Source organism: Struthio camelus, chromosome 19, assembly GCF_040807025.1.
Source record: "Struthio camelus isolate bStrCam1 chromosome 19, bStrCam1.hap1, whole genome shotgun sequence".
Classification (NCBI taxonomy): domain Eukaryota; kingdom Metazoa; phylum Chordata; class Aves; order Struthioniformes; family Struthionidae; genus Struthio; species Struthio camelus.
The window spans coordinates 13130353-13142579 of NC_090960.1; the positions used below are offsets into that span (position 1 = coordinate 13130353).

General features: G+C 37.8%; 1 protein-coding gene across 5 annotated transcripts in view; it reads left to right on the forward strand.

Moving 5' to 3' along the window:
* MYH10 (myosin heavy chain 10) overlaps positions 1 to 12227 on the forward strand; it is a 104288-nt gene that overhangs the window by 37051 nt on the left and 55010 nt on the right. For all 5 annotated transcript variants that reach the window (XM_068913443.1, XM_068913441.1, XM_068913446.1 and 2 more), the window contains exons 4-5: positions 614 to 641; positions 10301 to 10403. In XM_068913443.1, coding sequence (XP_068769544.1) covers positions 614 to 641; positions 10301 to 10403 — 131 coding nt within the window. The remainder of the gene's footprint in view (positions 1 to 613; positions 642 to 10300; positions 10404 to 12227) is intronic.

The following is a 12227-nucleotide window of genomic DNA, read 5'->3' on the forward strand; positions in this document are numbered from 1 at the left end:
CTCTGGGCATCCTTTTGGGAAGTCTCTAACAAATGAACTAAGTTATGGAAGCATTTAAGTTTGCGTATAAATAAGTAAAGAAGGCTGCAGAGGAAAGTTCTTGTTTGCTGGGGTGTTCTTGCTGTATCCAAATATCTGGTCGTTAGCCTTTTTGTTTTAGAAACTGTTTTTCCTTCTTGCTTAAAAATTAAACAAGTATCTGTAAACAAGTATCTGTTAAAAGAAACAAGTGTTAAAATTCTGTATCTGAAGTATCTGAGAAAGGTGTGTTCAGAATATAAGATGTTGGAGCAGCTTTGTCTGAAAAGATGGGTAAAAATATTGCCATAGGTGATTATTACATTTAATCAAAATTTTCGTTTCATTACATGACATGGTAGAACTTTCATAAATGTCTAAATAATGTTTTCATAAATAAATGTTTTCATAAAGGAAAAAAATAAAAAGAATTAAGGCATCTTATTAAAACTAGCTTGAGAGTGCCCTTAGAATCGTTAAGCTGAAATCTAAATTTTCTAAATATTCTTTTAAAGGAAACTGCCTTCTAAATTGGAGAACAATAGGAACAAAACTGTAACCATATCCTTTTTTTTCCTTTTTTTTTTTTTTGCAGACCGTGAGGACCAATCAATTCTCTGCACGTAAGTAAACAGAACTTTTTTTTTCCCCCCCCCCCCAGTTGGGCATTTTTGGAAGTTTATTGTGTGAAAGGGTAAGGTCTCAGATTACTGGGGTCTTCAATACAGCTATAGTAGTCAATTTGCAATATTTAACCTTTGGTAGCTGACTGACAAAATTAAAAGACAGAGTGTGAAATGCTATTTCATGTGAGGAGATGTTGATCCTTTTAGTAGTGTAATTCACTGTATTGGAAGTTTTAGAGGGCGGGTACCATTTAAGAAATGTAATTTAAAAAATGTCAATTAAAAGATCTGAATTAGAAAAAAAATCTTTAAAATATGTGAATTTATCTGAAATGCTCTATTGTCACTACTTAATGTGTAGTGCCTGAGGGGGGCACAAATCAAAAACTACACCCTGCTGAGCAACAGCATAACTTTGGTTCTACTTGAAACTGGAAAACTGTGAACAAGTTGACACTAAGATTTCTTTTGCATCTACGGTTTTGCTTTTCTTGTGCGCCTGAATTTGCCCCACCCAGCAGCAGGCTGACTTCTAACTTCAGCTTACATTTCACTGGGATCTGGAAATGAAGTCATGTGGTGGTATAGTCAGAGGAGTAAAAATGCACATTCATGCTTCTAACCCCAATGAGTTAGTATATCCTTGGGATGCTATTACGAGGTGATCCTTCTGTCTCCCACACAGGATATATATTTCTGCTGATTCTCTTGTGCCAGCACTGTGGCTTGTCTGCCGTCATGATGAGCAAAGTCCAGGGAGTTAAGCTTGCAAGAAACCTACTTTATCAAAAAAACAGATTGCTTTTCATCAGTTTAGTTCTCTGGATTGGCTCTTTGTCGGCTGAAATGCATACTAGTGCAAAGGATGAGGTGTGACTATGAGGGAGGGGAAACACCCCTTTTAGTAGCAGACTGATGATTAGATTGGTTCATCTGTGTTGGGAAACCACACCTTACTTCAGTTCTGAAACTGCTTACGGTTAGCAGTCTTGGATATAATTTGATGTGTTAAATTATCTGAGCGAGAGAAGGGAAGAAGTGGTAGCTTGAATGTTTTTTCTGACTTGATAGTTTGCGATCAGTTGACCATACTGTATGCCAGTGCATACCAACTGCATTGAGACCATAGTTTGTGAGGATGCCTGCTTCCTGAAATAGCTTGATCGTTAAATTAATTACTGGGAAGAGACCTGGGTTTGATTTCCTCCTTGACATGAAGAGATTCAAATCTTCATCTCCAACTTCCTACAAGAGCGCTTTAATTTTCAGACTAGAGACTAGACTGAAGAAGGATCCTTTGTAGCTATCCTTTTTTGAACTATAGAAACCATGAATACAAGGTTCATGAGGCCAAAGAGGAAGCAAACACGATTTTGTAGCTAAGAAAAAGGTTTCCTCAAATAACACAGGCTTATCCAGGGTTCTGGTCCCTGCTCTTAGCAGGACTTCTGTTTTCGTGTGATGACTATTTAGTATGCAATGGACAAAACAGACCTCAAAGCAGGATAGGGTGAGAGGGCAAAATGAAATGCTTTGTTCTTCATGTGTTTGTAGATGCTTCTATAGTATGTGCCAGCGTCAGATTTTTTTTAAGTAGCTTTGTCTTGTGCCCATATACGTACCTTACGCTCCTTCGTGTGGTCAGCTGAGACCACAAAGGTTGGAATGGCAGTGCTACAGCATTTAATTGAGTGTCTGATCTGTTCATTCTTAAGCTTTAAGGTCTTTTCACCTTTAAGCTCTTTTCTCCTCAACTCTGTTGTTGTGATCTTACAGGTGAAGTAATAAGCTTTTGATCCATCCAGACCAAATACACAATTGAACTCTGATTTATATGTGGTGTTGGTTTGGTTTTGTTTTCTTTTCTTTTGAAAATAATATTGTCAGTAGTGTAGTTCCATGTCTTGGCTAGATACTTGGTGAGTTGCTCGATGTGCATCCTTCTGCAGAGACAAGCGTGCTTCTAGATTGCGGGGGGGAGAGGGGGGGAGTGGATGCAGTTTCTTAAGCTCAGACCTGAGGAGGATGCAACCATGTCCAGTACTGAAGTCTGGAATTTCTGGAGACCGCTCTGGATGCAGTCACAAGTTAAGATCCTCAGAAACATCTGTTCTGCTGGACATGTAAAAAGTATCTATCGTTCCCCCAGAAATTTCAGAACGTAGTACTTGAAGGTTTCCTGTCTACACTTAATCACCAGCTGAGAATCTGTGAGGAGTTTGGGGTCTGACATCCCCCAAAGACTTGGCATCTTGCATAAACTGGTGAGCTGAATTAGTAGTTTTTTTCTCAAACTCAGGCTTAACAGCTGGAAGGAAAAAGGCTCTGCTGCTTTCTCTGGATGCTTCTTACCATCTCAGCAGAGCATCATGTCCTTCACCTAATGTGTAAATTGGTTCTTCAGGAGAGTGTTGCTCAAATGGCCAATTGATGATGGCTGTCATTCATTTCTCCAATCCAGCTTGATGGCTTGATGTCATTGATAACTTCCAGCTCTTAGTGTAGAAATGAGAGTCCTCTCAGAACGAGGAATGATGTGCTTTCTTCTCTTTTTTAAACCTGTTCCTTCCCCTGTCCTCTTTCCCCCATGCCCACTCTTTTAAGGAACTGAACAGAGATGATTTTATCTGTGGAAAGCAGCATTCCAGAGGAGGTTAGCGTTCAGGGCTTTATTCTGTGTCAGTAGCATATAATCTTATGATTATTTATGCTCTGACTTCCTTCTTTCTGTTCTAATCTGTTTTTTCTTTATTTCATTGTCCCCCTGGCCACAGACGCTTCTACTCTTAGTAAATTGTCCAGTACTTGACACCTAGGAGCAAAGTTGGGTAGGAGCAAATTTAAGTTTAGATAGAATTAGTTATAGCTTTTCCCAGAGTGGACTAAAAGTTGATTTCCCATGTCCAAAAGGACCATTATTTTCTCTGTGATTTAACTCTTGACCTTCTCTGGAAGTGGCGATTTCTTGTTTCTCCCTTTGGACTTTGACTAATTGTAAAGAACTCAAATACATGCACAAACACATAGCTGCCAACGTGTTCAGGAATTGTGCTTGGCCAGTTTATCAAACACTGGTGAAGGCCACAGGTCTGAAACATTGTGCTACAATAGGTTTAATAAAAATAATCATCTATACTGAAAAGTGACACCTTGGTAATGATCCGCTGAGGGGAATAGGGTACAGTGTAAGCTCATGCCTTACTGGATGAAGGCAACTCTGCATAGGTGAAGAGCTGGCATAAAGCATGCCTGCCAATTAAAAATCGCAGTACATAAGGCACTAGGAAGCTAGACTTTTTTATTCCAGCTACTTTTTTTCTTTTGCAGCACAATAACTTTTTGGAGATCATTTTGTTACTAATTTTTGCTTCCTCTCTGCAAAGTTTTAGAGGGTTTTAGGGAGTATTTGTTGCTTGATTAACAATGAGGTGGATTGAGCTGGATGAACAATAGTTGTAGTCACTTCTTTGCTCTGCAGTTGGATGGTTTATTCTTGTCATGGTAACCACTAACAAAGAGTTAGTAAAGGTGCTGGAGCTCTGTTTGCTTTGTAGTTTAGTTCATTAAGTTCTTAAATTTAAACAAACTTGTTTGGCAAGCTGCACTTAACTAATTTTCATCTAATCATGCCCCCTTGGTTGGATTGCAGAAAATAATTTATTTAGGATTTTCTGACTGTAAACTCCTAGTTTGTTAAACAGCAAGAAAAATGCATGTAGTTCCAGCAACTGCATTTTTCTTACTAACTTTAAAATCACACTTCAAGTCTGTATTGACTCAGCATCCATAAGAAATTAATTACAGAAAAGGGGCGCTAATTTTACAACGTACACACACTGAAATACAAAATATATATATATATATATTGTGAGGTAAGACATGAAAACTTAATAAGAAGTTCTGCAGGCGCTTTTTTTTTTTTTCTTTTGAGAAGCTGCAGCTGCTGGAGCTAGCATGGTAAGTTTTGTCGTTTTCCTTCGATTATTGCTGCCTATTAATGTTAAAAAGGAGAGCATGCCAGGCTGCTCTAGGCAGATGACCAAGATGAAGAAACTTCTGTTACGATATACGAGGAATCTGAGAAATATTCAAACCTCTTCAAGATTTGTTGTCTTTAGCTGCAAGGCGTCTTTGGAAATTCAAATATGAAAATATGCTGTTCTGTACTGCACTTTTTTTTTTTTTTTTAGGTAATGTTCTAAATTTGAGAATCTTACAACAAGCTTATGCTATTCTCAAAACTGAGGCTAGGCTTGATAAACAGTCATTTAGCAGATGCTTACAGCCATACAAGGATATCTAATCTGAATTGGCTTCAGTAGGAGTGGTGGGGTGTAGAGGGAATAGAGGCTGCTTATTAAAGGACAACAGCAGCAAATTCCAAGCATTTTTGTATACAACCTCTGGCTAGAGTCCAGCTTCTAACATTCCCTAGACAACTGGTGTGAGAAGATGTGAAGCATCTAAAGTAAAACGAAGGCTCAATAAAGCAGCCTTGTAAATAGTAAATCCAATTAATGATGTTCTGTGCTAGTTCAAACGATCAGTTATACTAGTTTGCAGAAAATTAGGCAAGTAATTAAGACATCCTTTTAATTACAGGGCTTGAGTCTAAATATCTGCTATTTGTTTATAATTGGCAGAAGATCTACCCAGTTGCGTCTGAGAATAACTCTCTTCTGTTGTTTGCAACCAGTCTTGTGAGAAGGACAAGAGGCTATTGTTGGGATTGTTACTTATGCAGTTACTTTCTCCTACAAACAATTTTAGCACATACTTTCATGTTTTGGCCCTGATAGAGGGATCCCTTTGTATGAAACAAGGCATTTCTGGCCACAGGACTTCTGAGTGGTAGTCGGGATTCTCTGTCTTGTGAAATCAGTCAGTGAGAAGAATTGGCAAAAGGCAGGTGCCAAGGTGCGTTGAGTTTAGCTGCTGGAAGGACTTTCTGCTTCCAGATAACGTTCTCATCCCGGGGGTTGTTGCTGATCAGGAATGGCAAAAATAAGTTGACCGAAACTCCTGGGGCAGGGAGAAGGTCCAAGTGTCTAATCTAGACTTCCACCGTGGGAAATATTGGCTCATATGATTAGTTTATCAGTATTTGAAATCACTGAAAGATGATCTGCAATGGGATGGACAAGACCAACTTGCCTGAAGAACTAGAATGACCACTGTAGTGTATTTCAGAAGCTTACCTTCACAGATAGCTTTGTGCTTGTAGCAGTGATTCTGTGCATGGGTAGCAAGATGAGAAAAACAAAGAAACTTTCTTTGAATTTAAAAGTTTTCTTTGCATGCCTGTGGTTTTGTGCGTCTCTGCTTTATGTAGGTCGCAACACTACATTTTGTAGGTCTTGTATATATCCCTGACCTGCTGGTGAAATTAATGTTTAGCTGGAGTAGATAGCGGGGCACAAATCCTTGGAGTGGGACTTCAGTAAGCAACTAGAAACTAATGTGACTCTTCTGAATGGCAGAAATCCATTTGCCGCTTCAGCAAGATGTTGTGTTCTTGCTTTTTTCTGCTGTGCTGGCAGTGCCAAAAAAGTCACAAAGAAGATGTGTAGACGCCTCAAAACTACTTGTCGATACGACAACAATCAATTCTTTTGCTCCTGTTTTCCATTAGAACAGTGTCACCTTAGAATGTGTCTTTCACAGACAGGAGTTTGACCTGGTATGCCGTAATATGGGAAGAGCTTGCCATTCTGCTGGAAGTCAAAAGACCTGGTCTCTGTTCCTCATTGTTGTTTGTTTTCTCTGTGACCTGCAAGTCATCTCCCACTATGTTGGTTTTGCCTGTTCTCTAGATTGTAATCTGCTGAGCAGAGGAAATTACCTTTTACTTCTATGTAGGATTTAGGTTAAGTAGCTTGGGGAAAAAAAATTGCAACTGGTTGAGAAGTCAGTCACTAACTTTTTGCTAACCAAATTATTGCTGAGATAAATTTGCCTGAAGGGTACTTTCCTTTATTGAAGATGACACTATAGCTTTACATGCAGTGAGTTTCAAACCAAGCAAAAACTTCAAAGTGCTGCTTATGCTAGCTAAGGATTTCCTGTTTTAAATGTGCTTACTGAATGTACTTAATTTTAAATCAAAGCAGTAGCTTTACAGCTCTGGGGAGAAGCGCTTTAATTCTAGACATTGCATAAATCTACAGGTAATTCTCTGACTTTCTTTGACCTGTCTTTGTAACATGGTTTGGTATAAAGAGATCCTTCAATTAATTGATGAAATAACCTTCTTACCTCCAACTTAAGGCTATTCCTGAAGATACATTGCCTGCTTGGAAGATTCCTCCTGATGTGCTGTTTGCAGAGCCCATAGCTGGAGTTGCTACAGGGTTTGAATTCAGTCTCCTAGAGTTTTACTGGTAGTGGAATTGAGACTGAAATAGAAGCAGTGAAATTGTGACCCTACTGAAGTCATTAGCAAAGCTGCCATTGACTGAAGTAAGGCTAGGATCCCAGCCAAGAGTTTTACTTGTTTAATTTATGGTAACACATTAATTGAGTTGTATTAAAACAAGGTTTTTTAAAAAGTTAATCTTTAGCTTCGTGATACCATTTCCATTTCATAAATATTGTACATAGTGTTACTAAAAGTTTACCTTTTTTGGGCAGTTTGATAGGGGTAGAAAATTAATTTATTTTTATAATTCATGTGTTTGCACTCCTGGAAAAGAGCTAAAGTATGCAGATGTCCTTGTTTCTATAAATGAAAAGGGCTTTATCCTAAATCTTCTAATTCTTTTAGCGTATGCGGCAGCAGAGCTATCTAGCGCTGTATCCTGCAGGAAATATTTGGCATACTTGTAAGCTCCAGGGAGAGGAGAACTAGGATGATCACATCCATTAGTATTGCTTTTTGAGTGAGAACTTACATAAAAACCTTCTCCAAAAGATCACTATTAGATTTAAAGGCTTTTCTACCAAAAAGAATGTATTACAAGCTTTTGACCTTCCTGTGCTTTATGAAGCTTTACTGGTGTGTGTTTCAGAAAAGCCTGTTAATTAGCGGACTCTTCTGAAACTACGTGCTTTCCATTAGAAAGTTAACATCTGGACTGTATTTGTAGTATTTTCTTTTTACCAGAAGAGTAGCTTTTCATCCTTAAAATTTAACTATACTTTGTTTCTGTAATGTGAGCAAAAAAGAGTATTTACTTTGTTTTAAAGGTACAGCTAATAATAATGTCTACCCAAGCTCTGATAACAATAAGAACAAATTGCATTGTTTTGTAAATGTATGGCTTTGGTATACTTTTTGTTCTTTTCCCTCTAACCTACTGGAATGGTTTTAGAATTAGGCAGGTTTTAAAATACATTTAGAAACAGGCAAGCCTGCTAGAAAAAAGACAAACTGGGAAGCAGGAACTGGCACCTGAGGTCCGTTCTCTGCTTAACAATCTTCACACTTGTTTGTTTTAGTTTTGTGAGTGGCGACTCTGTGTCAGGTAGAGGAATGTGACTTTTCATTAAGAGTTAAAAAATGCACGTTCCACTTGTAGCGGTCCCAAAGAACACGCAGTTTCTGTGTTCTGTATTGATAATACCACTGATCTTTGCAAAAAGCAAACCCAGTTATCCATTTGCTAATTCTCAAAGTAATCTTTGCAGCTAGCTCTTTAGCTAATACCTTTCCAAGGTTTTCGTGCAACAAGCCAAGCTAGCATAGTCAACAAGTTTCAAGGCACCTAGCTGTATTGCTCAAAAACTTTTAGGAGATGTAGTGTAGCAAATTCTAATCTCTTTCATACTATGTATTTTCAAATGATGATTGTTTTATGAGAAAAACAGAATTATAATAGTCCTGGACAGGAAGATGCGGTTGTTTCTTCTGAGCAACACACTTCATCAATACAATCCGGGGGGGCTTGATTAATTCTCTAATATTGCAGACCACAGTTTGGTAATTGAGGCTGTGGCAAATATCCCACAGCTTGTCTGCAGAACCGTTTTGTTTAGTGTTCTCAATGAAAATTTGTCTTCTGCGAAGCCTGGGGGCTAGTAGCGTTCTGTCAGCCAAACAGATCAGCCTTTTCAACTGAAGTTTGTAATCAGCTCTTGTAGGCTCCTGTTACTCTTCCGTAATGAATTTGTGAAGTTACTGTGAATGAGCTTTTTCAGTCCACATCATTTCTTGTTCACGTACGGAGACACATTTGCACGTGTTCCCATCTCTTAGCAAAAGCTCATCATTATTAGAGCAGTTATCCTATATGATTTCCGTAATTTTAGAGGGTTAGAAGGTAAGAAAAAAGTTTTTCATTCTCCTTGAAAATCTAGGATAATATCATTTCTATATATGCAAAGCTAACACTTCAGCCGCTATACTGTCCCATTTTTGCAAATGTTAAGTGTAACGTGAAGATAGGGATGTTTCTAAGCTACCTATCTGACCAAGAAGTGTGGGTCTGGAGGTACTAAATACCTAAGCAAATGCAGGCTAGATACAAAGCTGGGATATGCAATGTAGTAGAGGAAGGTATTTATGAAGACTCCAAAAAAGTGTTAAGACTGACAAGTATATATTCTATGTGCTTGCAGATTTTTCCAGTTAAGATATTTATAATGGAAATGTTGATTTACTGAGGGGAATTTAAGCATAAAGTAGTTGATAGTTTCCAGGCCTTAACTTCTAAACAACTGTTGAATGATGGAAATACTTTCACCCTTTCCCTGCAACTCGAGGTAATAAGATACCTCCTAGTTTCGTACACATCATAAGTGCTAGTGGCAGTCCCTATCTCACTTGAAATGGCGTCTTTTTGCAGTAGTTACTGCCGTTAAATCATGGATAAGCGTAACTTGGTAATCTCTTTGAAAGGTGGATCTATCCTAACATTCGACCTAGATTAAAACTGTGCCATCATTGCTGACTGATGTGATGTGAACTTGGTCTGACTTCTTGCGTATACCGTCCTTACTCAGGATGAGTGAGTCCCTTACTAAGTGTTTAGAGTCTCTCATAGGTAAATCTTACAATAAATATCATTTTTTAGACAGAGAGACAGATGTAAAGCGGAATGTAAGTTATGCCTGTGCTGTCTTTATTGATCTGTGTACTGTACCACTTTGCAGTAATAGAAATGATTTCCTTAAAGTGATTAGAAGTAGCTCTATGATCATACACGTACTTGAAACTAGCTAAGAGTATGAGATGAGCAGCATAAAGGATCTACATATTTACCATGTGTTTTACTGTGCTTTGGAACTGGCTTCTAAAGATATTGAATGTTTCCAAATGTTGGGTCCTGGAATATGTAATCTGTTAAAATAGTACTACGTATATATCTGCGCTCTGAAAAATCTATCCCTGGCCTTGATCAGGACAAAGAGACAGTGTCCGTTTCTCATGCCTTAAAGAAGTGTAAGAATTCAGGCATACATTCAAAAGCTTTTAATCCAACTAATGTTACATATTGTATCAATAGCTAAATGCTAAGGAGAATGTCTGCACGAGGAACGTATTTTAAGCAAATGCCTTTTAGTTCTGTGCAACACTAATACTTTTGGTTTCAGATAGTTAGTGCAGTTCTATTTGTTTAGTCTAAGCTATAAATGGAATGAAATGAGGTAGTTAGAAAAAAATGACTGATATGTTGTTGAAAATTAATTTTGAGGAAAATGTCTGACATGTTTTGCAGAGGTGAATCTGGTGCTGGGAAGACAGAAAACACTAAGAAGGTTATCCAGTACCTTGCTCATGTTGCTTCCTCCCATAAAGGAAGAAAGGACCATAATATTCCTGTAAGTTGGGATTTTTTCCTCTTTTATGTTTGCTTTTTTTGAAAAATATCACATTTGCTAAAAAGTTATTACTCTTAAACTTTTTGTGTTAAAGATCAGCTATAATGTTATTCCTGTAATTTGGCCCAGCTATTATTGTCTCTTCTGTAGCGGCTGAAATGAATAGTTGCATCAAATTTTCCAGATAATATGAGCTGTTTAACTTTGAAATTAAAAATTTTATGCAAAACCTCAAACTAGAAACAATAGCAAAACTTTCTGAAGCTGTAAACTTCAGTTTTCAAACAAAATTTCACTAATTTAGACCATTCTTAGTGGACCTATTTCTCCACTAGATGCAATTTTTAGTACTGATATTTGTGAATATACTTTCTACTCTTTCAAAAATTAAAATGTAGATGGAAAAAAGCATCAAATTTAAAAACTGTCATATACTTGCTGTAACTAGAAGCCAGCAACTAATAAAAAGCTCAGATTTTATCACATTGCAAAAAAGAAGATATGAATTGAAATGCATACATTATTGTATTGGGAAAAACCTTAATGTATTGGTAATTAGTCACTAACTCTGAGCTGTTACACATAACTTTCTTCAGACTTACTCCTAGACTTCAGAAAAAATTGATATACTGCAGTGAGTTAATTTTTAGCAATTAGTGATTAAAAACTAGAAATGGGTTTGAATATCTGTTACTGTGAGCACTTGGAACACTTTAGAGTATTTATGCCATTTCACGACAAGCAAGTGGCTTGCTAGACTCAGTACTGATGTATGCACTCTTTTCTTCAGTATTGCCACAGGCATTTGTTGTGGTTGCAAGCTTTCAGACTTTATCATCCGACTTTGCAGTAGCAGCTTCTGTAATTCATATTACATGGCACTTACTATTGTTAAGACGTGCAGCTGTCCCATAGACTGCTTGAATGTGTCAGGACTTAAACTGCTGAGAAAACAGATGACTTTTGACGAAAATATGTGAAGAAAAAAATGCCAAGGGTTTGAAGTGGGAGAGGACGAAAGACTGATCTACAGGTAGATTGGGAGGAATCTTAAGTGCATGGGGACACTCAAATCTTTGTTCTAGTTAGGAGCAAATACCCTGACTTTGAGAAGTGTTACTTGTTCAAAGTGTTGATTCATTACCCCCAAAAGATCAAAATTAGTCTTTCTGGATATATATCCTGCAGTCTGAGTGTGCTGCAGGTTGTGCGTGTGCATCGGTTACAGGTCTTAAAAGGAAGGTCTTGAGGTGGAGAGTCTGTAGCAATCCCCCGTGGAGGTATTAGGTGTATCTTTATGGCATCGTATCGTGTTAGGAAAATATGTGGCTTTGGAGAGTGCTATTTAGAGTGTCATAAGCCATTGAATGTGGTTTTCGGTAGTTTCTGATTTATGAATATTCTTGGCTGTACCACTGTGCAGTCTTGAACAAACAGCATCTTTTTTGATTCCTACATAAGTTAAATTGCCCACAGTTTTTTGAGGGGAGAAGAGATGAAGTATGCAGTATGGGTATGTACCGAATACCCCTAAATATACCACTGATACGTAGAATACTTTAGGTTGAAAGAGACTTCTGGAAGCCTCGAGTCCAACCTCTCTTCAGAACAGGGCTCTCTTCATATTTACATAAGGTTGTTTAAGACCTTGTGCAGCTGAGTTTTGAAAACTTTGAAGGATGGAGATTCCATCTTGGAACCTGTTCCCTGTGTAATCACTTGAAGCCCTGTTTTTGGTAGTTCTAAGAATATCAAATATTTCTTTGGCCTTTTCTCATGCTGTATGCGAGCGCAGTTGATCAAAGAAGCACCTCTTTTTCTGAG